Below are 27255 nucleotides of genomic sequence, written 5' to 3'. Positions count from 1 at the left end.
CAAAGGAAACCCCAAGGCTTTTTACTCTTATGTGAGAAATAAAAGAATGACCAGGGTGAAGTTAGGGCCGGTCAAGGACAGTAGTGGAAAATTGTGCATGGAGTCAGAAGAGATAGGAGAGGCGTTGAATCAATACTTTTCTTCAGTGTTCACCAAGGAGAGACGCCATGTTTTTGAGGATGTGTGTGATACAGGTGGGTAGGCTGGAGGAGGTAGATGTTCTGAGGGAGGATGTATTAGCAATTTTGAAAAACCTTAGGGTCAACAAGTTCCCTGGGCTGGATGTGATAGATCCTAAGATTTTTTGGGAGGCAAGGGATGAGACTGCAGAGCCTTTGATCTTTGGGTCCTCACTGTCCACGGAGATAGTGCCAAAGAACTGGAGGGTGGCGAATGTTGTTCCTCTGTTCAAGAAAGGGAATAGGAATGACCCTGGTAATTATAGGCCGGTCTTACTTCGGTGGTCGGTAAGTTAATGGAAAAGCTCCTGAAGGATAGGATCTATGATCATTTGGAAAGCAGCAGCTTAATCCGGGATAGTCAACACGGATTTGTGAAAGGTAAATCTTGCCTCACAAATTTGATTGAATTCTTTGAGGAGGAGTTACCCCAACTAATTGTGTAGATGAAGGTAGAGCAGCTGATGTCGTATACATGGATTTTAGTAAGGCGTTTGATAAGGTTCCCCATGGTCGGCTCATGAAGAAAGTAAGGAAGTGTGGGATAGAGGGAAATTTGGCCAATTAGATAAGTAACTGGCTATCATATAGAAGACAGAGGGTGGTGGTGGATGGAAAATTTTCAGGCTGGAGACCAGTTACCAGCGGTGTACCACAGGGATCAGTGCTGGGTCCTCCGCTATTTGTGATTTTTATCAATGACTTGGAGGAAGGGGCTGAAGGGTGGGTCAGTAAATTTGCTGATGACACCAAGATTGGTGGAGTAGTGGATGAGGTGGAGGGCTGTTGTAGGCTGCAAAGAGACATTGATAGGATGCAGAGCTGGGCCGGAAAGCGGCAGATGGAGTTTAACCCTGATAAGGCAAAAAAACCATAATGGGAGTTATGTACAGACCGCCTAACAGTGGTCAGGACCAGGGGCGCAACATGTACCGGGAAATAGAAAAGGCATGTCAGAAAGGCAAGGTCACAGTGATCATGGGGGACTTCAATATGCAGGTGGATTGGGTAAATAATGTAGCCAGTGGATCCAAAGAAAAGGAATTCATGGAATGCTTACAAGATGGCTTTTTGGAACAGCTTGTCATGGAGCCCACAAGGGAGCAGGCTATTCTGGACCTAGTGCTATGTAATGAACCAGACTTTATTAAAGATCTTAAAGTAAGGGAACACTTAGGAAGCAGCGATCATAATATGGTTGAGTTCAGTCTGCAGTTTGAAAGAGAGAAGGCAAAATCGGATGTAATGGTGTTACAGTTAAATAAAGGTAATTACGAGGGCATGAGAGAGGAACTGGTGAAAATCAACTGGAAGCAGACCCTAGCAGGGAAGACAGTAGAGCAAAAATGGCAGGAGTTTGTATGCATAATTGAGGACACTGTACAGAGGTTCATCCCCAAGAAAAGAAAGATTATCCAGGGAGGGATTAGACAGCCATGGCTGACAAAGGAGGTCAGGAAATGTATCAAAGAAAAAGAGAGATCCTATAAAGTGGCCAAAAGCACCGGGAAATCAGAAGATTGGGAAGGCTACAAAAACAAACAGAGGTTAACAAAGAGACAAATAAGGAAGGAGAGGATCAAATATGAAGGCAGGCTAGCCAGTAATATAAGAAATGATAGTAAAAGTTTCTTTCAATACATAAGAAACAAACGTCAGGCCAAAGTAGACATTGGGCCAATTCAAACTGATTCTGGAAGGCTAGTGATGGGAGATGAGGAAATGGCTGGAGAACTTAATAAGTACTTTGCGTCTGTCTTCACAGTGGAAGACGTTAGTAATATCCCAAAAATTATAAAGGGTCAGGGGGCTGAGTTGAGTATGGTTGCCATTACAAAAGAGATGGTGCTAAAAAAGCTAAAAGGTCTTAAAATTGACAAATCTCCTGGCCCCGATGGGCTACATCCTAGAGTTCTGAGGGAGGTGGCTGAAGAAATAGCGGCAGCGTTGGTTGAGATCTTTCAAAAATCACTGGAGTCAGGGAAAGTCCCGGACGATTGGAAGATCGCTGTTGTAACCCCCTTGTTCAAGAAAGGATCAAGACAAAAGATGGAAAATTATAGGCCAATTAGCCTAACCTCGGTTGTTGGTAAAATTCTAGAATCGATCGTTAAGGATGAGATTTCTAATTTCTTGGAAGAGCAGGGTCGGATTAGAACAAGTCAACATGGATTTAGTAAGGGGAGGTCGTGCCTGACGAACCTGTTAGAATTCTTTGAGGAGGTGACAAGTAGGTTAGACCAGGGAAACCCAGTGGATGTGGTCTATCTGGATTTCCAAAAGGCCTTTGATAAGGTGCCACACAGGAGGCTGCTGAGTAAGGTGAGGGCCCATGGTGTTCGAGGTGAGCTACTGGCATGGGTTGAGGATTGGCTGTCTGACAGAAGGCAGAGAGTTGGGATAAAAGGTTCTTTTTCGGAATGGCAGCCGGTGACCAGCGGTGTCCCACAGGGTTCAGTGTTGGGGCCGCAGCTGTTCACCATATATATTAATGATCTGGATGAAGGGACTGGGGGCATTCTAGCGAAGTTTGCTGATGATACGAAGTTAGGTGGTCAGGCAGGTAGTGCTGAGGAAGTGGGGAGGCTGCAGAAGGATCTAGACAGTTTGGGAGAGTGGTGCAGGAAATGGCTGATGCATTTCAACGTGAGAAAATGTGAGGTCTTGCACTTTGGAAAAAAGAATCCAAGCATAGACTACTTTCTAAACGGTGAGAAAATTCATAATGCCAAAGTACAAAGGGATCTGGGAGTGCTAGTCGAGGATTCCCTAAAGGTAAACATGCAGGTTGAATCCGTGATTAAGAAAGCGAATGCTATGTTGTCATTTATCTCAAGAGGGTTGGAATATAAAAGCAGCGATGTGCTACTGAGCCTTTATAAGGCTCTGGTTAGGCCCCATTTGGAGTACTGTGTCCAGTTTTGGGCCCCACATCTCAGGAAGGACATACTGGCACTGGAGCGTGTCCAGCGGAGATTCACACGGATGATCCCTGGAATGGCGGGTCTAGCATATGAGGAACGGCTGGCGTTCCTGGGATTGTATTCATTGGAGTTCAGAAGGTTAAGGGGAGATCTAATAGAAACTTACAAGATAATACATGGCTTAGAAAGGATGGACGCAAAGAAACTGTTTCCGTTAGGCGAGGAGTCGAGGACCCGTGGGCACAGCCTTAGAATTAGAGGGGGTAAATTCAAAACAGAAATGCGGAGACATTTCTTCAGCCAGAGAGTGGTGGGCCTGTGGAATTCATTGCCGCAGAGTGCAGTGGAGGCCGGGACGCTAAATGGCTTCAAGGCAGAGATAGATAAATTCTTGATGTCGCGAGGAATTAAGGGCTATGGGGAGAATGCTGGGAGGTGGAGTTGAAATGCCCATCAGCCATGATTGAATGGCGGAGTGGACTCGATGGGCCGAATGGCCTTACTTCCACTCCTATGTCTTATGGTCTTAAGTGCGAGGTGATTCATTTTGGTAGAAAACATTTTAATGCGGATTACAGCGTCAACGGCAGGATTCTGAGGAATGTGGAGGAACAGAGAGATCTTGGGGCTCATGTCCACAGATCACTGAAGGCTGCCACTCAAGTGGATAGAGCCGTGAAGAAGGCCTATAGTGTGTTAGCGTTTATTAACAGGGGGCTTGAGTTTAAGAGCTGTGGGGTTATGCTGCAACTGTACATGACCCCAGTGAGACCATATTTGGAATAGTGTGTGCAGTTCTGGTCACCTCACTATAGAAAGGATGTGGAAGCATCGGAAAGGTTGCAAAGGAGACTTACCAGGATGCTGCCTAGTTTGGAGGGTAGGTCTTATGAGGAAAGATTGAGGGAGCTAGGGCTTTTCTCTTTGGAGCAGAGGAGGATGAGAGGCGACTTAATAGAGGTTTATAAGATGATGAGGGGGATAGACAGCGTGGACATTCAGAGACTATCTCCTCAGGTAGATGTAGCTGTTACAAGGGGGCATAACTACAAGGTTCAGGGTGGGAGATATAGGAGGGATGTCCAAGGTAGGTTCTTTACTCAAGAGTGGTTAGGCTGTGGAATGGACTGCCTGCTGTGATAGTGGAATCGGACACTTTAGGAACTTTCAAGCTATTGGATAGGCACATGGAGCACACCAAAATGACAGGGAGTGGGATAGCTTGATCTTGGTTTCGGACAAAGCTCGGCACAACATTGAGGGCCAAAGGGCCTGTTCTGTGCTGTACTGTTCTATGCTCTATATACATAGAATTTACAGTGCAGAAGGAGGCCATTCGGCCCATCGAGTCTGCACCGGCTCTTGGAAAGAGCACCCTACCCCCTATCCAAGGTCAACACCTCCACCTTATCCCCATTACCCAGTAACCCCACCCAACACTAAGGGCAATTTTGGACACCAAGGGCAATTTATCATGGCCAATCCACCTAACCCGCACATCTTTGGACTGTGGGAGGAAACCGGAGCACCCGGAGGAAACCCACGCTCACACGGGGAGGATGTGCAGACTCCGCACAGACAGTGACCCAAGCCGGAATCGAACCTGGGACCCTGGAGCTGTGAAGCGATTGTGCTATCCACAAGGCTACCGTGCTGCCCTATGTATAGATAAACCTGAAAAATAAAAGATATCGGTAACTGCACGACATGTCAGCCGAGATTTGAAAATAATAACAGAATCATAGAAACCCTACAGTGCAGAAGGAGGTAATTTGGCCCATTAAGTCTGCACCGACCCTCTGAAAGAGCATTCTCTCCCTAGACCCATTCTCCCGCCCCATCCCCATTACCCCAAGTAATCTGCACATCCACCCAATTAGCATGGCCAATCCACCTAACCTGCACATGTCTCCCTTGCTGAAATAGGGTCCCAAACAAAATATCATTTCTCTTTCAGAAGTCAATTGATGTGACTGTATTTGTTTTCATGGCTGCTAGGTGCCAATTCTACATTGCTCCAGTAAATAGTATAATCACTCAGTACAGGTTAGTTTGATTAACACAGATCCCGACTGCCAAACGCAAGACTCAGTGTCACATTTCTTAAATACATTAATGATAAAAATTTGTGCAAATTTAAGTTGCAAATGAAATATGTTCATGAAGCAGTTTCTTTTTCCAGGCAATGCTCCAGCATTTCTTTGCTGTCCTCAATGCCTCCTACTTCAGCTCTCAGCCAGACTTTTACTAGTCACAAATCATTGTAAAACCAAGAGAGACAACAAACCTACATAAACAAAAATAAAAACACCGTAGAAAACCCATGGTGCAGAACATATTTCTTAAGCAACCAAGAAAGCACACTTGCAGAATGATTCTATCCTTTAGGACTTGCCAGCTCATAAAATGAAACAGTTTTGAATTTACTGGTCTGAACCCAGGGGAATACAGCTACAGTGCAGAAAAATGAAAGGTTGCAATACATAAATCATGACTGAACAGACGCAACCAAGACTATGATTGAATTTCTTACATTGTATTTCATTTGGCCCAGCACACTTACACGCCACCAGCTGGTTACCAATTCAGCTTCTGTCTGATCATTTCTTTCCAATCAACACTGAATCAATATGTATAGGAAACACCTTTTGGGCAAATACAAAACAAACCCAAAACAAATGCTTAAGTGGGAGCACAGGAAACGGAGTTATATCAAAGAGCAATTTTAGTTGTAGACGATTCAGTATTGTAACTTAGGGACATTCTGCAGCAGCAATCAGGCACTGCAAATTCCAAGTAACTATGTTTTTCTTTTCCGAAGGGCAGTCATGTAATGAATTCCAAAGATAGCTTTTATTGTTATTTGGAGTCAAAATCTGCAGTCAGTGAAAGGGCTCCCATCAAAACTGCAGGATCTCGCAATTTTTATGGGGCAATGTGACCTGTCTTTCTTCTGCTCATTCCTCCATGGTTCAGAGATAGCACGCTTGTAAATGGTGTGGACTCAAGTCTCACCCTAGAGACTTTTTATAAGCCAGATTCCATTGGAGTACTGAGGGAGTGCTGGAAGTGCCATCCTTCGATGAGCCACAAAATTGACCATGCCCTCTCAAGTGGATGGCAAGGATCCATGGTAAGAGTGGTGGAGTTCTCCTTGGTATCCTGATCAATATTTATCCCTCAAACAGCATGGTGGCACAGTAGTTAGCATGGCTGCCTCACTGCGCCAGGGACCACAGAGTTCACTTCCAGCCTTCATTGTCTGTATGGAGTTTGCACATTCTCCCCGTGCCTGCATGGGGTTTCCTCCGGGTGCTCCGATTTCCTCCCACAGTCCAGAGATGTGCAGGTTAGGTGGATTGGTCATGCTAAATTGCCCCTTCGGTGTCAAAGATGTGCAGGTTAGGTGGGGTTATGGGGGCATGGTAGGGGAGGGGGCATATGCAGGTGCGCTTTCAGAGGGTCGGTGCAGACTCCATGGGCCGAATGGCCTCCTTCTGCACTGTAGGAATTCTATTTGGTCAGTACCATGCTGCTGTTCGTGGGATCTTGCTGTGTGCAGAATTGCTGCTGTGTTTCCTACATTAGAACAGTGACTCACTTTGAAAAAGTACTTCAATGGCTGTGAAAGACACTACATATATGCAAGTTCTTTCTCTTTGTGGGAAAGGTGCCCAGCATGACATATTTGAAATCAAAGGCTCATGTAGGAAACGGGGGACAAACAAATATCCCTAGAACATCACCAAGCAAAGCTGCCAAGCAACCTCCAATATTATGGCCCTTACAAAGTGTTCGTGAAAAACACTGCTGTAAGTTTTGTTCCAGTAAGTACAAGAGAGCAGAAGAGTTCGGACGTGCAATTAGGCAGAACCCCATAGAACTTACTTGTGATAATTTTCTTTCTTTTCCTCCCGCCAGGTTTTATTTAACTGGTGAATTTTTACCGCTACGTATCTCTGTTCTTGTAGATCAAATGCCTATTAAAAAAACCCAAAACAATTTCATTTTAAAACTGGACCAACCTTCTGAACGAATGTCATCACCAATAATCAGCAACCACTTGTAGCGACAGAAGATCCTATTTAAATTTTCACTCCAGCCAGTGCACATTCCTCGGCAGTGAGTGTTTGGGACTAACTTCTTTGTGAACATAAAACAGAAGTTTAGTTCAGCTGAACTGTTTCATCCTCCAAGAATACAAACCCCACCAAATGCCTTTTGAAATATTTTATAAGTCAGTGCCCATGCTTCAAACTGACCTTCCCGGGAATCCGTTCCAACTGCTGATCAGCCTGTGGTAAAGGCATACATCCTGGAATCTATCTTAAACTTGCTGCACACAATTGTGACCTTGTGTTCCCTCCTTTCCATTGCCCCAGTACGTCTGGCAAAGTCTTCAACTTCTTTATATCTTACAAATTTCTACCAGGGGACTTCCGGTGTGGACCATAGAGTAAGTGGTCACACACAAGGCAGCTCCTGCCCAAGATTACAGAAAAGAGCTCTTTTTTAATCAATATGGGGCGGAATTTTGATGAAAAAATGTAGGTGAATGTTGGAGGAGTACTTTCCCCAAGGAATGGTATGTCTCTTGGTTACCAGACCCGGCAGAAACAGTGAAAGATTTGGAAGCCTCTTCCAGCATGCAGGCAGGGGAAGGGCAAGCTTAAAGGATTCAAGCTGACTTGAGGGCCTTTATTAAAGCTGAATTCCAGCAGCGGAGGGAACAACTGTGAAAAGATCTCGCCCAGGCCATTGAAGAAGCGGCGACGAGACTTCCGGTGGCAGCCATGGAAGAGTAGATCGCACATTCGGCAGCTCCCGTCTGAAACGGACTCTCGGACCTTTTTCAGGCGTTTTCACAGACTTTTTGGGGCAGATTGGTGAAGCGAACACTGCCAAAAGGATTCCCTCTCTGTTGTATGGATAGCTGGACCAGGAGTGGCCGGGTGAAGCGTTGGAGTCCCAACAGACAGAAGCGTGCGGAGCAGGCGCCGAGGCACGGCATGGCAGCCGGTATAGACCAGGGTGCATGGGTGCAGTGGGCACAGGAACAACAGGAGTTCCTTAGGGGCTGCTTTGCTGATCTTAATAAGGACATTCTGGCCCCAATGAAGGCATCAATAGACCAAATGATCGCAACTCAGGTGACACAAGGGAAAGCGATTAAGGAGATAGAGAAAAAGCTATCCGACCATGAGGGCAAGTTGGTCATATTGGCCCTTAAGGTGGAGGCGCAGGATCACCTCCACAAGAAGTGGCAGGAGAGGCTGGAGGACCTAGAAAATAGGTCCAGGAGACAAAACTTGAGAATTATGGGCTTCCCCGAAGGTGTGGAGCGGTCGGATGTGGGAGCATTTGTGTCCAAGATGCTGGAGATGTTGATAGGGACGGGGGTATTCCCTCGACCCCTGGAGAGCACAGAGCCCTCCCAAGGAAGCCCAAGGCAAATGAACCGCTGAGGGCCATGGTTCATGATTTAATTGCTTCTCGGACAAGGAACTTGTCTTGCGGTGGGCAAAAAAAGAACGGAGCAGCAGGTGGGAGAACAGCGTGATACGAATCTACCAGGACCTGGGTGCGGAGCTGGCCAAGAGGCGTGCAGGATTTAACCGGGTGAAGGCGACCCTCTTCAGCAAGGGCGTGAAATTTGGGATGCTACACCTAGCGAGGCTATGGGTCACGTACAAGGAACAGCATCACTATTTTGAGACGGCGGACGAGGCGTGGTCATTCGTCAAATAAGAAAAGCTGGACTCGAATTAAAGGACAGTTAAGCTTTGGTGGAATGCGGCGGTGGGCTTGGGTAACACGGTACCGTTTCTAATATAAGATTGCATACAATGTTGGGTGCGTGTAAGGGCTGTGGTGGTGGCTGGAGGGTGCAATGTTTTCGGCAAAGTTGAGATACGGAGGAGGGAGGGGGTACTTAGTGCGATTTTTCGGGAAGTTGGAGCCTTGGTTCAACAAGCGTCTCCTCGCGGGGCAATGTTAGTGTCTTCTGTTTATTTTTCGTTTCATATTACTATTTACTCACTGGGGCTGGAGAGGTAGTTTAATTGGCTTATTCATGTGGGGAGAGGGGTCCGGACAATGAGGCGACAGTCCGATTGGCGCCAGCTGCCAGGGTCAGCTGACTCTCGGGAGCGTAGTGGGGGGTGAGCAAGTGCCTAGCTGGTGCTTGGCGGGAGGTTTTCGGTCGTGGGGCTGTTGGGGGAGGGGATTCTGCTTTGTTGACAGAGGAGGTATCAATTTTGGGAAACCAATTGAGCTTTGGGGGCAGCGGCTCCCTGTGGGGGCGCTAGAGGAAGCGAAGGGTGTGGGCTCGAGTTTGGCCATGAAAGGGCGATGGCTAGGCGGCAGCGTGGGGGGGGGGGGGGTTGTTTCCCCTTTCCAGGCTGATCGCGTGGAATGTGAGGGGTTTGAATGGGCCGGTTAAAAGAGCGCGAGTGTTTGCGCATCTAAAGGGGTTAAAGGCAGACTTAGCAACGCTTCAGGAGACACATTTAAAGCTCGCAGATCACACGAGATTGAGAAAAGGATGGGTAGGCCAGGTGTTCCATTCAGAGCTGGATTCGAAGACCGGGGGGTAGCAATTCTGATCCGTAAGGGTGTGGCATTCGAAGCTTGGAGAATTATGGCAGATAAGGGGGGGGCAGGTGTATAATGGTGAGTAGAAAGTGGGAGGGGGTTCGGGTGGTGTTTGTGAACGTCTATGCTCCAAATTGGGATGATGTGGAATTTATGAGACGCATGCTGGGCAAAATCCCGGACACACCACCTGATCATGGGGGGAGACTTTAACACAGTCATTGACCCTGAGTTGGACCGGTCGAAGTCCAGGACAGGGAAGCGACTGGCAGTGGCTAAGGAACTGCAGGGTTTGATGGGGCAGATGGGGGGTGGATCCCTGGAGGATCGCGCGGTCGAGAGCGAAGGAGTTCTCTTTTTTCTCCCACGTTCATAAGGTTTATTCCCGCATAGACTTCTTTGTCTTGAGCAGGGCGTCAATCCCAAAGGTGGCGGGACAGAATACTCAGTAATCACAGTCTCGGACCATGCCCCGCACTGGGTGGACCTGCGGCTCAGTGAGGAGAGAGGGCAGCACCCACTCTGGAGACTGGATGTGGGGCTGCTGGCGGACGAAGAGGTTTGCGGGCGGATTAGCAGGAACATCTAGGATTACCTGGAAACAAACGATACGGGTGAGGTAGCAGCGGCAACTGTCTGGGAGGCTCTGAAGGCAGTTGTCAGATGGGAACTCATCTCAATTCGATCCCATAGGGAAAAGAGAGAAAGAGCAGAGAGGGAGAGACTGGTGAAGGAGATCCTCCGAGTGGACAGATATGCGGAGGCCCCCGAGGCTGGGCTACCGAGGGAGCGGCGGAGTCTGCAGACTGAGTTTGAACTGCTGACCACAGGGAAAGCAGCAGCACAGCTGAATAAGGCAAGGGGGGCAGTCTATGAGTACGGGGAGAAAGCGAGTAGAATGCTGGCACACCAACTGCAAAAGAGGGAGGTGGCCAGGAAAATCAGGGGAGTAAAGAATAAGGAGGGTAACATGGTCTTGGATCCAGGGGGATGAAGGGAGTCTTTAAGGAATTCTATAGTAAACAATGTGAGTCGAAGCCCCCAGCGGGAGCGGAAGGGATGAGGCAGTTTTTGGACCTATTGAGGTTTCCGGAGGTGGAAGAGGACCTGGTGGAGGGGCTGGTGGCCCCGATTGAATTGGAGGAGATTGTCAAGGGTATAGAGGGCATGCAATCGGGTAAAGCCCCGGGGCCGGATGGTTACCAGGTAGAATTCTATAAGAAATTTTTGGAAATATTGAGCCCACTCCAGATGAGGACCTTCTGTGAGGCTAGAGAGAAAGGAACCCTCCCCCCAACAATGTCACAGGCCTTGATCTCACTCATTCTTAAACGAGGGAAGGACCTGGAACATTGCGGGTCATACAGGCTGATTTCACTTTTAAACGTGGATGCCAAATTGCTTGCCAAGATTCTGGCCACAAGAATTGAGGATTGCGTCCCAGGGGTGATAGAGGAAGACCAGACTGGGTTTGTTAAAGGCAGACAACTCAATACCAATGTCCGGAGACATTGCGGCGTGGGAGCAGCTGGAGGTGGCGTCATGTAAAGGTTCTCGCCGACCTGTTACTCCACAAGTCCGGTAGTGGTGGCGACACTGCGGATCTGGGGACAGTGGAGGAGGCACAAGAAGGTGGACCCCGATATACAACAACCGCAGGATTGTCCCGGGTAGGATGGATGGTGGATTCCAGAGCAGGCAGAGGGCAGGCATCAGAAGGATGGGAGATCTGTTCATAGATGGAAGCTTTCCCAGTTTGAAAGTGCTAGAGGACAAATTTAATCTGCCGCCAGGAAACACCTTTAAATATCTGCAAGTACGAGCCTTCCTGAAAAAACAGGTAGTGGCCTTTCCGACGCTGCCATCACCGAGGATACAGGACAGGGTGATGTCCGGCACTTGGGTGGGGGAGGGGAAGGTGTCGGATATTTACCAGCAACTACAGGAGGCGGAGGAAACCCCGGTGGAGGAGCTAAAGGGCAAGTGGGAGGAAGAGCTAGGTGAGGAGTTGAAAGCGGGTCTGTGGGCAGAGGTCCTGGGCAGGGTTAATTCCTCCTCATCATGTGCCAGGCTCAGTCTAATTCAATTTAAGGTGGTCCAGCAGGCACACATGACGGCAGCGAGAATGAGCAGGTTTTTTGGGGTAGAAGACCGGGTGCTCCGGTTTCCTCCCACAGTCCAAAGATGTGCAAGTTAGGTGGATTGGACATGATAAATTGCCCTTATTGTCAAAAATTGCCCTTAGTGTTGGACTGGATTATGGGGATAGGGTGAAGGTGTTAACCTTGGGTAGGATGCTCTTTCCAGGAGCTGGTGCAGACTCGATGGGCCGAATGGCCTCCTTCTGCACTGTAAATTCTATGATAAGACAGTTATATGAGGTGCAAGGGCAGCCCTGGAACCACGTCCACATGTTTTGAGCATGCCCAGAGCTTAGAGTGTTCTGGCAAGGGTTTGCGAGGGCAATGTCCAAGGTGCTTAACACATGGGTGGTGCCGAGTTCAAAGATAGCGATCTTTGGAGTGTCAGAAGATCCGGAGTTCAGGGGGCAAAAGAGGCCGACGCCTTGGCCTTTGCCTCCCTAGTTGCCCGGAGACGGATTTTATTAATGTGGAGGGACTCGAAGCCCTCGAGTGTAGAGACTTGGGTTACCGACATGGCTGGGTTTCTCAGCCTCGAGAAAATAAAGTTTGCCTTAAGAGGGTCTACGCTAGGGTTCTCTCGGAGGTGGCAGCCGTTCGTCGACTTTGTCGGGAAAAATTATAATGTCAGCAGCAGCAGCAATCCTTGGGGGGGGACTTCATTGGGATGGTGTGGGAAGACTGGGTCACGTGGGGTAATGTCTATGTAATTGTTATTGCATATTCTCTTTTTGCACTATGTTAATGTTCACTCTAGTTTGTTTTGTTATTATGGTTACTACTCTTTTATTATAAGAAATACTGCAAAACCTTAATAAAAATACTTTTAAAGAAAACAAATTTCTTTAAAGGGCCCCTTGGAAACAGCCCAGTCCGAAGAACTGCATCGAACACACAAAACACCACAGTTCAGGAAGTTGAGAGTGTGTGGATGTGCTCATGGGGGCGGGAAGCATCTTGTTGCACTCTAGAGGGAGCTCTGATATGCGCCAACTTGTGCCACATGCAGCTGGATGCGTTTCATATGGACAAAGTGCGCAATTGATTTCTAATCTGCATTGTTCGCTGCTTGCTACTTCTTTAAAGAAAATCATGAGAACAAAATTAATGAAATTGTGGCAAAAAATTAACTGCTTTCAGCATGCGACGGTAATTAAAATGAACATCTCAAATAATTAACAATTCGAAGCAGGGCAACGTCCCTTTTCAAAGCATTGCTTGTATTCAGCCTTTTGGCGATAACGCAGCAATTTACTTTTCAGAACCCGGACACAGACCGATTCACGGTTCAGTACTTTCACTCTCAGCTGACCCCTGGGAGAACACTTGTTCAACAACCCTCCATAGCATCAAGTCACGTTAGTATTTCTTGTCACAGAACATGATCACGTCAACCATGCGATGCTCTCAGACCTGATACATAATTTGGAAAAATATTCAGCTCAAATTGATTTATATCATCCCGGCTCTACAGATTTGATTCAAAATCACTACTGATCACAAAAATTAACAGCACATCACCATCCAGGATACACTTTGCCCACATTTAATTGTGGCAAATTGGTTTAAATCGGGAAACACAAGGATACGCAAAAGATGGAAGTCAGCTCTCTACTGGAGATGGACCTACACCAGATAACTCCTGTCTCCATTATGGCACATTCACTCATAATAGGATACAACACGTATTGCGTAATGTCTGAAATGGAAAATGTTCCATTCTCTACCAACAATTGATAAGAGCAAACTTCAGATTTAAAGAAATTTAACATGGGAGTATATATTTTTTCATATTCTTCTGCTGTTTATTGGAAGAACATACCTTGTACACTTCACTGAAACCTCCTCTTCCCAACAGGTGTAGTAGCAAATACCTGTCATTTAACGTAGGATGGTCTTTAAATCTGCAACAAGACATTCATACAAGCAAATGTGTTAGCAGAATAACAACCACCAGTACCGAAAAGTTTGCATAACCGCTTCAAAAGAAGTCTAAATTACATCAATGTTCCAACACACATTACCCGGCCAATCAGGTTAGGTTATTGCCTGGCATACACATCTTATGTTTAAGCAATGCAAGTACGCCACCTACAGGAGTCAACTGCATTGATTATATACCTAAAAAAAATTAGAATACAAGGGTGTGGAAGTCACACTTCAGCTATTCAAAGCCCTGGAGTACTGACAGCAGTTCTGGGCACTACACTTCAAGAAGGATATACTGGTCTTGCAACTGATCACACACCATAACCCTGCTCTTGTATTATTACCACCAAGAAGCACAACTGTAGATGTGTGGGAATACCATTACAGGGTACCTCCAAATTCGGCTCCAAATTGTACACAATCCCAATGTGCTCATATAGAATCCTAGAATGGTTGGAGCAGAGAAGGTGGCCATTCAGCCCATTGTGCCCATGCTGGCTCTCGGCAACAGCAACTCAGCTAATCCCAGTTCCATGCCTTTTCCACATAGACCTGTAAACTTTCTTACTGAATGAAATGAAATTGGCTTGTCACAAGTAGGCTTCAATGAAGTTAGTGTGAAAAGCCCCTAGTCGCCACAATCCGGCGCCTGTTCTGGGAGGCTGGTACGGGAATTGAACCGTGCTGCTGGCCTACCTTGGTCTGCTTTAAAAGCCAGCTATTTAGCCCAGTGTGCTAAACCAGCCCCAGATAATTCTCCAATTCCTTTTTGAAACTATGATTGAATCCACGCCCACCACACTTTCAGGCAGTGCATTCCAGATTCTAATCACACACTGCATAAGAAGTCTTTCTTAATGTCCCTATTGATTCTTTTGCCAATCACCTGAAAGAGGTTTCCTCTGGTTCTCAACCTTCTGCCAATAGGAACATTTACTCTCTACCTGCAGTGTCCAGCCATCTCAAGAGTGACTTGAGCTTCCACCACAGTCTGGGCACAGAATTCCAAAGATTCACACTGTGAAGAAATTCTTCCTCGTTGCAGTCGGCCTACCTCTAATTCTGAGACAGGACTTTTAAAACAGAGATGAGGAGGAATTTTGAGGGTGGTGAATCTTTGGAATTCTCCATCCCAGAGGGATGTGGAAGTTCAGCCATATGAGAATGTTCAGGATAGAAAATCAATCAATTTCCGGATACTAATGATATCAAGGGATTTGTTACCAGAAGAATGCTACAAACGAGGTTCCATAGGACTCACTACTTACTCCCTTGGTTTTTGTAGTTTGTTTTAATGATTTCGACCCATGATGAAGTTTTCAGATGATCATTAATGTGGTTAGCAGTGGGGAGAATAGCTTTAGGCTGTGGGAAGATACAGATGGGCTGGTCAATTGGGCAGAAAACTGCAAAATGGAATTCAATCTGGAGAAGTATGAGGTAATGCGTTTTTGGAGGTGCAAAGGAATATATGATGAATGGGAGGATACAGAGCAGCGTGCATGTCCACATTTACAAAATTGTTGCCAGGACTAGGATATTTTAGCTTTGAGGAAAGATTGGATATATTGGGAATGTTTACCTTGGAACAGAGGAGGTTGAGGGATGACTTAATGAGGTGCATAAAATTATGAGGGCGAGAGAAAATAAATAGGAACAACCTAATTACTTTCACAAAGGGGTTGAAAACATAAAATTCAAGTAATTGGTAGAAGCATGAAGAGATAACTTTTTTTTCCCCACCCAAAGGGTGTTAGGAACCTGGAACTAACTCACTGCCTGAAATGGTGGTAGAGGCAGAAACTCTCAAAATTTAAAAAGCACTTGGATGTCTAGTGAATTACATAACCTGCAGAGCTACAGACCTCGTAACATCCAAAGATGTTAGGTAGATTGGCCATCAATGAGGATAGGGTGGAGGAGTGGGTCTAGGCAGGGTGCTCTTTCGGAGGGTCGATGCAGAATCAATGGGCTGAATGGCCTCCTCCTGCACTTACGGATTCTATGGATGACATTAAATGCCAATCTTGCTCGTGACATCCATAGCCGAATATTAGTTAGTTTAAATAAACTGCACATTTAGATCAGGGCACGTGCAGAACTTTCATTTTTTCAAGAAAAGGAGGAATGTGTGATGAGAACATTTCCATTGAGCTTAGATGGGAATCAAAGAGGAATAAAAGAGCAGATTAACTTCTGAGTTGAACCATATTTCATACCGTCTCAATACACAGGTCCAAATTTTTGTCAAACAAATAACTTGAGGCAGGAGGAAAGTCATCAATCAAAAGGGAAACAAGAGGAATTTACCTCCCTCTCATCAAAGCACTAGTTCCCAAAGGTTTTCTTGGTGTCACCCCATTTTAATTTAGCGTAGCCCCACGAGTGAAAACTTGGGAGCACGAGTGTTGTTGATCAGGTGGGGCGACGGGGAAGGACTCAGTCGAGTCCGGCAGCAAGTTCTTAAGCGTGGTCTTCCTTATCTATCAAACATGAAGCTATAAATTGGGTTTCTTTTGCAACAGCAATCTGGACTCATAGATCCCATTTGGTGAAATTAGGAGAAAAAAAAAGTGAGAATTTAAAGCACGCAGTCCGAGTTCTAAGCTCCACAGTAGCCATTGCTGCTGCTTTGGAGCAAACTCTCGTCTCGTGACCCTACTGGGAGTCTTGGCCCACAATTTGGGAAGTCCTGCATAAAGTACACGTTTAATTTAAAAAAAAAAAAAATTTAGAGTACCCAATTATTTTTTCCAATTAAGGGGCAATTTAGCATGGCCAATCCACCTATCCTGCACATCTTTTGGGTTGTGGGGGTGAAACCCACGTAGACACGGGGAGAATGTGCAAACTCCACACAGACAGTGACCCAGGGCCGGGATTCGAACCCGGGTCCTCAGCGCCGTAGGCAGCAATGCTAACCACTGTGCCACCGTGCTGCCCAAGTACACGTTTAATGAGACTGATAACTTACTGTGAATTGTCTTCATTGTGTATCCTCTTCAGTTCCCTTATGTGTAAATTGCGTACTCTTTCCAACCGCTCTAGCTCTGCCTGTATCTCTGCCTCCTCCTGCACAAGGGAAAGGAAGAATGAAAAGACACAATCCAAACAAGCCGTGCCCCAAATCAGACCCCCCCCCCCCCCCCCCCCCCCCAAATTCTACACTTAACAGTGACAGTAGCCATAGGCATAACAAATAGATGTAAAAATAACTGCGCATTTAGAAATTTCCTGGTAATCTGAAAGTGGTTATGGATTTCTTTTTCAGATACTAGATAGAATTAATGTACATTTCGCCAGCTATTGTTTGCATATTACTCACCCAAATTCAATAAAGCTGGGTCAGCCTGATTGAAGATACATACACAAGCCACTAACACACAACGGCATTCCAGTAGTAAAATAACTATTCCTGCAGCATCTGAACAAGTGGCAGATTTTCACACAAACAGAGAACCATGGGCAGGAAAAGGCCAGCTAATCCATCAAGCTGGCCTCACAGACAATAGCCGACTATCACTAGTTAAGTTCAAAGCACAGCAGAACACAGAGCTAGATGGACCAGAAAAATTGCATGTTTGACATGCAGAGTTAACTTGAACAGACAGCAGCAGTGGTGCTGCGATTTCCAGCTGTGCTGGAAAGGTTTGTATACGTGGCAGTGAGAACAGGAGCAAGGTCAACCGTGGTGCTTGTTACCTTCACCATTCAGATAATCACCCATGCAGACTGGCCACTTGGTACCAGAGGTGCTGTTGGTACAAGGAGAACAGTTCTCCAGTTTTGATTCAGCACAATCAAGTCACAGAAGGAGAGATTCCCTGTATGGAACATCTTGCTCAAAAATGCTATGTGAAGTGCAGTCCATGATTTCCATATCGTGAAGTTACTTCACTCACTGGCACTAAGTTCTATGGCACATTATCCAACAAGGCACTGAAAGATTTTGGTGGGTGGGACAAGGACAGAGGGCGGGATTCTCCGTTAGCTGAGGGCGAAATCGGGAAATGCGATTTGGTGGAGAATAGGTTCCGACAGGTGCCGATTTGATGACAAATTGCGATTCTCTGTCACCTTGAAAATGGCGTCAATGCGTTTCACTCTGCACGTACAGTAGGCACCGTTTACATATTATTAGCGAGCCTGACCCGGTACTTTCTGGGGCCTCCACGATTCTCTGCCTCCGATGGGCCGAGTTCCCGACGGCGTGGTTCACTTGTGCTTTTAAAAATCGTGAAACCGGCGTGGAGGCTGCTGAGGGTGAGAGGAGTATGGAAAGTATCCAACATTGCCATAGTGTGCTGGCAGTAGTGCCACTGGCTGGAGAGCTTCTGCTAGGGCTGGGGGGAGAAGTGGGGGGTGGCCAGGAGGTGGGCTGTGGGATCAGGGTGGATGGACATGAAGTACCATTGCCGCAGCTGGCAAGGCAGCCATGCAGCTGCACACAACTCTAACAACCCACTTTGAACCTGGTGCCACAGGTCATATTGGTGTCCCCCTGGGTGCCCTCTGGCCCCAGACGACCCAGCGGCTGTATGGGCGGCTCCAGCACAACCAGTGCCACCTTTTTGGCTGGAATAAGTGTGTGTGGGAAGTGTAATGTGTATGTGCGGCTGTGGCCTGATCACGGACTTGGCAACTCCTACACGATTTTTCAGTGGAATAGAGCGTGTTCCACGCAGCACCAGTGCTAGCCCCTCAGTCCACGGATTCTCAGAAACGGAGAATCACACTCAAGAGTGTTTGAACTACACCATGATTTCAAACTTTTCTATGCTAAAGATCCTTTGCCAGCACTGGCACAGAGGCACACTGAAAATATTAATACACCTACAGAAACCCTGTTCCAACTTGGAAAAACACACATCAGATTTCCCTTTCTCCAAATCAACACAAAGCTGTTCATTCCAGAAAAATTAAATCAGGATAAAGCGACAAAGGAGTAAGACGGAGTGAGGAAAAAGCTGAATCTGCACTGGAAGCAGAGATCCCCTTATGAACCCCAGTTTGGGATAGAACACGATCCTCTGGCACAGGAAAAAGGCTCAACAAACCTTTTTTAAATGTCCTAATCTTAGTTTGAAGATTTCTTCCTGTTCATGGTATTCTGCTAAAGTCAAGCTGCAACAAAGACAAAAGAGAAAACAAACAGGTTATCGTGTTTCGGCAGAGATTAGCTGTTGTATCACTAGTTACTGCGCAGCCTTGAATGCTGGTTGCACTGAATGCTGAATTAATCTCATTCAAGATTTTGAAAAAAACAGAAGGGTTAATTTCGTAAACTTCAGAGATTTAGTGAAGTGCATAGACTTGGATTTATTCAAAATGAACTGGCTGATGGTGCTTTTACATGAACAAAGTTTCAAGTTTGCATCTCAATTTAAGATGGTGCCACACTCCCTCGGCATTGCTCCACTAGATGCTAGAGTAAAACCCTAGGTAGTTGCTTGAGAAATTACTTCAAACCTCTTTTTGGTAAGTATCCAGATTTCCCTTAAAACAATTGGCGACATATGCCTTTTTTCATGTCAAATCTCAGAACTAAAAACACTTATTTACTAATTTCAAGTGCTTGCATATAGATTCATAGCACACACGACCAGAAACTGGAAGTTTTACAGTTACTACAGCCACAATGTGCTGCTGGAATGGGAAGAAAGAAAAAGGGCATCTTTCCAACCTACTCCTGCAGTACTGCTGATAGCTACTTGAACAGCAGCAAAACAAGGCAGCCTCCTCTTCCCTGGCAGAGATAGGGGCTGAGAAGGCACACAAGAGAATTTATAACAGGACACACCAACTCACGAATTAGGAGGAGTAGGCACTTGGTCCCTCGAGCCTCCTCCACCATTCAAAAAGATTATGGCAAATCCGATTGTAACTTGAACTTCACATTCCCACCTACACCCAGTAACCTTTTGCCCCCTTGCTTATCAAGGATCTATCTACCTCTACCTTAGAAAATATTCTGCTACTCTGCTTCCACCGCCTTTTGAGGAAGAGAGTTCCAAAGACACACAATCCTGAGAGAAAACAATTCTCCTCATCTCCGACTGAAATGGGGAGCCCTTATGTTTAAACAGTGACCCCTAGTTCTAGATTCTCCATCCACACTGTGAAGACCCCTCAGGATCTTATGTGTTTCAATCAGATCACTTCTCTTCTAAACTCTAGCGGATACAAACCTAGCTTCTCCAAACTTTTCACATAAGACAATCCACTCATTCCAGGTATTAATTTAGAACTGCTTCTAACACATTTACATCTTCCTTAAATAAGGAGACCAACACTGTACACAATATTCCAGATGTATTCTCACCAATGCTCTGTATAACTGAAGCCTCCATGCACATGTATTTATTCCCCTCACAATAAACATTTTATTAGCGTTCCTAATTACTTAATGTACCTGCATTCTAGCCTTTTGCAATTCATGCACTAGGACATTCAGATTCCTCTGCATCTCAAAACTCTGCAAACCCTCACCATATAAAATATGTTTTTTTACTTTTATTGTCAAAATGGACAATTTCATACTTTCCAACATCATACTCCATTTAACATATCTTTGCCCACTCACTTAATCACTCACTCATTTCTATATACCTTTGTAGCCTCCTTCTGTCCGCTTCCCAACTTACTTTCCTACCTATCTTCAAGTCATCAGTAAATTTAGCAACCATACCTTCAATCCCTCATCCAAGTAATTTATATAAATTGTACCTTCAATCCCTTCATCCAAGTAATTTATATAAATTGTCAACAGTTGATGCCTCAGCACTGATCTCTGCTACATCCTATTAATCAGGAAGTGATCCATTTATGCCTACTCTAATTCCTGATAGCTAGCCAATCTTCTATCCATGTCAATGTTACCCCCTACATCATGAGCTTCTACTTTTCACAATAGCCTTTGATGTGGCACCTTATCAAATGCCTTCTGGAAATCCAACCGCTTCCCCTTTATCGATGTGCAGCCTCGGCCGCCCGTTGTCCACTGAACCCCTTTCTAACCCGGGTGCCGTTTTATAGCAATGTGTTTCTCAGCGCCGCAAATGCCAGGAAACACGTGGTTAAATGCGCTCGCTATGGAACTTTGTTCCCATTTAGTTAAATCCTGCCCGTTATTTCTTCAAAGAACCCCAAAAAACTGGTTAAACATTATTTCCCTTTCACAAGACCACGTGGACTCTTGCCTTATTACCTCTGATCTGTTCTTCCTGCTGCAATATTGTGTCTGCGTCCAGTAAAGTTACTGGTCAATAGTGAGACCACCATCTCACCTCCTCAGAAATGTTGAGGGTGCGGAATTCAGCAATAGTATGAGGACTATTGTTGATTTTTTTTCTCTACACCTTGCTATAACTGTAACATTATATTCTGCAGTCTCTCCTTCCTTCCCTATGTACGGTATGCATTGTTTGTACAGCATGCAAGAAACAATGCTTTTCACTGTTGACCAATACATGTGACAATAATAAATCAAATCAAAAAAAGGACGTGCATGAATTATCTAAGTGCCCTGCCACTTTTCAACTGCACTGTATATTCTTTCAGTCATTCATACGTGCCAATATTTCTTGATGCAGTTATGAGTTCATTCCATCTATGCAATCCAGGGCTTAAAACAAAATTCAGCAATATATAAAAGATCTAAATCAGCAACGTCCCACAGTCATCTTGTCCTAACAGGCGCCATGAAATACAATAAATATTCACCAGAAGATGGTGTTTGTATATTGGTGAGCAACACAATACAGTGCACGCTGTTGTGAATACAACACAAATATCCAGAGAAGTTTCCTTCAAGTCACAAACCAAGAAACCCTATGAAAGGACATTGAAAAGGTCCAAAAAAAGTGTCTCAACTTAAGCCAAAAACGTCCTGTGCCGATTTTCTGAGATTACAGGTCAAAGATAGCTACAAACAAGTCAATTATTAAATATTGTCAAACTGTTGCATTGTTGCTTGGCTGTGAAGCTTTTTGGACAGTAAGAAGTCTTACAACACCAGGTTAAAGTCCAACAGGTTTGTTTCAAACACGAGCTTTCGGAGCACGGCTCCTTCTTCAGGTGAATACCTGAAGAAGGAGCCGTGCTCCGAAAGCTCGTGTTTGAAACAAACCTGTTGGACTTTAACCTGGTGTTGTAAGACTTCTTACTGTGCTCACCCCAGTCCAACGCCGGCATCTCCACATCAAAGCTTTTTGGAGACATCTGGAGGTCCTGAAAGACACTCCATTAAAAGTCAGTTGTTTCTTCCTTGCATCATCTTTCAACAAATACAGTGCAGTAAGTGACCAGGCCTCGTTCAGATGGTAAATTTAAGCAAACTAAATTAGGACTACAAAAGAACAGGGGTCCCTGATATCCATTCCTCGTTATCCTTTATAATATCAGATATATTCACAGAAGGAGGATTTCAGGATGAAATGTAGACTCTGAATGCTGTCAGGCAAACAGAGCCTATTGGCGCCTCTGAAAGATCAGCAGAAGAGACCAAAAGGCGCAATAAATTCACTGCACAGCTAAATTGTCACTTTAAGGTCTATTTGCTTGCAACCTGACTCACGTCTCGTTTTCCGCTCCATTTGCTTTGTTTTTCCTCTGTTTTTGCTCATTATTTGTCGGTGGCATCTGACACATGGCTGCTGGTTTCCGTTTTGCTAACAGCTTCCTCTGGCGCTCAATCTCTTCTCGCTGGGTGTTTATCCGCTCCTGTTGTCTATATGACAATCACAAAGAATTAAAAAGGTGCATTAGAGACTGTGGGAGAACTCCAAGGGCAACAGAAAGTGGAAGCTGGGGTTTACTGAAATAATCCAAATGTGTTAACGAATCATCGTGAGGAATAGTAGCACAAAACAGCACACATGCTCGAAGATTAAAACTGCAACACAAAGCAATTTTTTGACAATGTTTTTGTTCCTGGCACGTGGGAGTTATTGGCCTGAGCAGTATTTTTCCCCATCTCTAATTGCCCTCAGGAAGGTGCTGTTGGTGGTGAACCACCTTTTTGAGTCATGGTAGTTAAAGTGGTGCAGGTATACCCACAGTGCTGTTAGGCAGGAACTTCCAGGAATTTGACCCTGTGACAGTGAAGGAATGGTGATATAGTTCCAAGTCAAGGTTTGTGACTTGGAGGGGGACACGCCAGTGGGGGTGGCATGACTGTTACATGTGAGGTGGCAGCCCAAGCCTGAATGTTGTACAGGCCTTGCTGCATGCAAGTATGGACTGCTTCATCATCTGAGGAGTTGTGAATGGAACTGAACACTGCAATCATCAGCGAGTATTCCCACGTTTAAAAAAAATGTGTTTATTAAAAATGTTTTCACTGTAGTCAATACAAACCAATCAAAAAGAGCGAGAGAAAAAGGCTAAATATCACAATCAAGTATAAAAGCACAAAAAAAAGAAAAAAAACATAATATCTAATTAACTTAAATACTCAAACTAGGGCAGCACGGTGGTGCAGTGGTTAGCACTGCTGCCTCACGGCGCCGAGGTCCCAGGTTCGATCCTGGCTCTGGGTCACTGTCCGTGTGGAGTTTGCACATTCTCTCCATGCTTGCGTGGGTTTCGCCCCCACAACCCAAAGATGTGCAGGCTAGGTGGATTGGCCACAATAAATTGCCCCTTAATTGGAAAACTTAATTGGGTACACTAACATTTTTTTAAAAACACTATGAAAACTAAACCTAAATTTCCCAGCAACTGACGATGACTAACTCCTTAAAAGATTAAATAAATGGTTGCCATTTTAGATAGAACCTCTCCACCGACCCCCAGATGGTGAACTTGACTTTCTCCAAATGCAGGAATGACATTAAGTCACCCAGCCAAGCATCAGCACTAGCTCGCGTGGCAGACCTCCACCCCAGCAATATTTATTCACCTCCGGGTTTTCAACGAGTCAAAGGCAAGGACATCTGAATTTACCTTCGACTGGATCAGTGGCGAATCCGACACCCTAAATATGGTAACCAATGGACATGGATCCAAATCTACATGAAGTGACTCTGACATGCTGTTAAAAAATGAAGCCCAGAAACCCAAGTTTGGGGCAGGACCAGAACATATATTTATGGTAACAGCGCTCATATTGATCCTCAACACCAGGGAAGAATCTGCTCATCCGTGCCCCAGTCAGGTGCATCCTATGCAATACTTTAAACTGAATCAGGTTCAGCCAAGCACATGAAGACGCATCCCCCGTCCCCGCCCCCACCCCACCAGTCCGAAGCAGAGACAGAATCTGCTTCATCAGTGAACACGGCGGTGCTAAAGGAAAGGAAGGAAAATCTTGACGTGAACTTGGGAAATTCCTAAAAAGGACTGAAATTGGGCAGCTAGAATTTCTCACCTAACTCCCTAAAACTGGAAAACCACCCCATCCACAAACAGGTTCCCAAACCGCTCCAGGCCCTTCACCTCCCAAGATTTAAATGTAGAATCCAAACCAGCAGGCAAGAAGAGGTGATCATTGCAAATAGGGGCAAGCGAAGACAGGTAAAGGAGCTTGCAATGTGGTCTAAACAGGTTTCAAATTCTAAGGGAGGAGACCACCACTGGGTTTGAGAAAAATCTAAAAGAGGAAAAGGACAATGAATGATTCAGTAATTATTGCAAGAAGAGTAGATGTAGTGTAGTAACGAACTTCCATTTGTCCTCAAATGGACCCGGGATCACTGAACCCAACAATATTTTTTGAATATTAGCTGCACAGTAATAAAACAATAAATTGGAGGGGACCAACTCTCCCGACTGTCTATCCCTTTTGGAGCAAAATGCTATGGATTCTAGTAGTCTTATGTGCCCAAAATTAAAGGATGTTAGTTTGTTGACCTTAATAAAAAAGGATTGGGGAGAAAAATGGGAAGACACTGAAAGAAAAATAACAATCTCGGGAGCACATTCATTTTAACCAGACTGGTGCAATGAAGTGAAGCCCAGTTTTGGGTCATCCGGATAGTGGAAGCTAGTCTTAGGCAGGCAAAAAGATAACACCTTGCAGGATTAATGGGGAAACATTCGCCTTTGCCCAAGTTCAATTTGTACCCAGAGCAGGAGCAATGGTGTTAAGCAACTTCAACATGTCGTCTATGGAGGGGGCTGGATCCATAATATGAAGTAGTAGATCATCCATGTAAAGGGACACCTGATCCTCTACCCCTCCCAATACCCCTCCACTTACTAGGGGACCTCAGCGGTATAGCGAGCGGCTCTATCGCCAGAGTAAACAGGATTGGGGACAGTAAGCAGCCCTGCCTCGTGCCCCTATTGAAAGGAGAATAATCAGAGTTCAATGCATTCGTAAGAACAATGACAATGGGAGCCTCATACAACAGATGAATCCATGAAATAAAGTTTTATCCAAAACCAAACCTCCCAAGAATCCCAAATAAATACTTGAACATTTCAACTGACTGACCGCCCCACTGGTCGACAATAGTTTGAATTGGGTTTGCAGTTTTTTTTCCTACTTGCCACCACCTCCGGAGTAGGGTTAAATGAGTACTGGTGATCCACCTTAAGAATGGACTGAGGAAGTATAGGGCTTTCCAGTGGCGCTGGCCCCCACACTGTTGGAAGAGGTATTGATGACAGGGGGAATGGAGAAGGGGGTGGTGTCTGCGATTTATGGACTGATTCTGGGCGAAGATAAGGTGTCACTAGAGGGGATTAAGGCAAAGTGGGAGGAAGATTTGGGGAAAGGTATGAAGGTGGGGTGTGGTGTGAGGTGCTTCGGAGGATGAATGCGTCAACTTCATGTAAGAGGTTGGGGCTGTTACAGTTGAAGGTGGTGTATAGGGAACAAGGATGAGCGAACTTTTTGAGGGAGTGGAGGATGTTTGTGAACACTGTGGGGAAGAGGGCGCAAATGACTTTCATATGTTTTGGTCCTGTCCAAAACTGGAGGGGTATTGAAGGGAGGTCTTTAGGGTAATCTCAAAGGTGGTGCATCTGAGACTCGAACCAGTTCCCCTGGAAGCCATATTCGGGGTGTCGGATCAGCCGGTGTTGGAAGCGGGTGTGGAAGCAGATGTCTTAGCCTTCGACTCGCTGATCAACCGAAGGCGGGTCCTGTTGGGGTTGGGGTCAGCTTCACCGCCCTGTGCCTCGGTGTGGCTGGAGACCTGCTAGAGTTCTTAATACGCGAGAAAGTGAAGTTCAAATTGAGGGGAAGGATGGAAGGGTTCGACAACTCATGGGCTTTGTTCATCGTGCATTTTCAAAAATTGGATGACATATCGAACATGGGGGGGGGTTTGGAATGTCTCAGTTATTGATCCCTGATGTAGCAACAGATTTAGGCTTAGAATGATCCAATCTAGGATCCATGACATAATTCAGGTCCCTACCTAAAATAAGCCGATGAGAGTCTAAATTAGAGAGGCCAGCAGGGAATTAATAAAATTTGTATCATAGATTTTAGTGCAGGAGGCCATTCGACCCATATAGTCCGCACCGGCCCACGGAAAGAGCACCCTACCTTGCAATGTTCCGATTAGCTTTCCCCAGAGCCGCTCGAATGAGGGTCAAGGCTTCCTCAATTGATCTTTTGAAGTCCTCTGACACAATATGTCAGTGCTTTTCACTTGACCGTTGTGGAGTGAACGGACAACCAGAAACCGACTCCACCATTTTACCATATGTTGAGCCCCGAGAGGCCTCAGACTCAGTCATAGAATCACAGAATTTAAAGTGTAATAGGAGGCAATTCGGCCAATTGAGTCTGCACCAGCCCTTGGAAAGAGAACCCCACCCAAGCCCATACCTCCACCCTATTCCCCGAAACCCAACCTAACCTTTTTGGACACCAAGGGTAATTTATCATGGCCAATCCAACTAACCTGCACATCTTTGGATTGTGGGAGGAAACCGGAGCACCCAGAGGAAACCCAGACACAGGGAGAACGAGCAGATTCTGCACAGACAGTGACCCAAGCCGGGAATCGAACCTGGGACCCTGGAGCTGTGGAACAACTGTGCTAATCACTGTGCTAGCATGCTGCCCTGGAATCGACGTTGATTCTGCTTACAGCTTTCTTTTCCATGATTCTTTTGGGCATTTCCATATGGATTCCCGAAGAATAAGCAATCGTGGTATCAAGAAACGGGGCCAAAAGTACATTACTCCACCTCATGCGAGTCTTCCCTCTACATTACAACACCAGAAGTGACCATATGGTGAAGGGAAGGTTATTGATGAAGCATGAGATTGGGTCTCGGAGACACAACCCCGAGGACCTCTTGCAGGGACTGCAATGATTGGTCTCCAACAACCACAGCCATCTTCATTTGTACTAGATAGTGCACCGACTAGTGGAGACATTTCCCTTATTCCCAGTGACTTCAATTTTACTAGGGCTCCTTGATGCAACATTCTACCTGTCTTCGTGTCAAGAACAGTCACTCTCATCATGTGCTATGCCTAGGTTAAAGTCAGGTGGTCTATCCAGTTATAGTTTTAGGTTTTTT

At 45.7% G+C, this 27255-nt stretch overlaps 1 protein-coding gene across 3 annotated transcripts in view; it reads right to left on the bottom strand.

Annotated features, from left to right (window-relative positions):
• The window catches only part of tlk2 (tousled-like kinase 2), a 170276-nt gene that overhangs the window by 35721 nt on the left and 107300 nt on the right, over positions 1–27255 (bottom strand). For all 3 annotated transcript variants that reach the window (XM_038778492.1, XM_038778493.1, XM_038778494.1), the window contains 5 exons: positions 22343–22495; positions 18825–18891; positions 16742–16839; positions 13661–13742; positions 6992–7083 (listed from right to left, as the gene is read on the bottom strand). In XM_038778492.1, the coding sequence (XP_038634420.1) occupies positions 6992–7083; positions 13661–13742; positions 16742–16839; positions 18825–18891; positions 22343–22495 (492 nt within the window). The remainder of the gene's footprint in view (positions 1–6991; positions 7084–13660; positions 13743–16741; positions 16840–18824; positions 18892–22342; positions 22496–27255) is intronic.

The sequence above is a fragment of the Scyliorhinus canicula genome, chromosome 19 (genome assembly GCF_902713615.1).
Source record: "Scyliorhinus canicula chromosome 19, sScyCan1.1, whole genome shotgun sequence".
Classification (NCBI taxonomy): domain Eukaryota; kingdom Metazoa; phylum Chordata; class Chondrichthyes; order Carcharhiniformes; family Scyliorhinidae; genus Scyliorhinus; species Scyliorhinus canicula.
The sequence above is the reverse complement of the archived record's forward strand: the minus strand, read 5'-3'. Positions and strand labels throughout refer to the sequence as shown.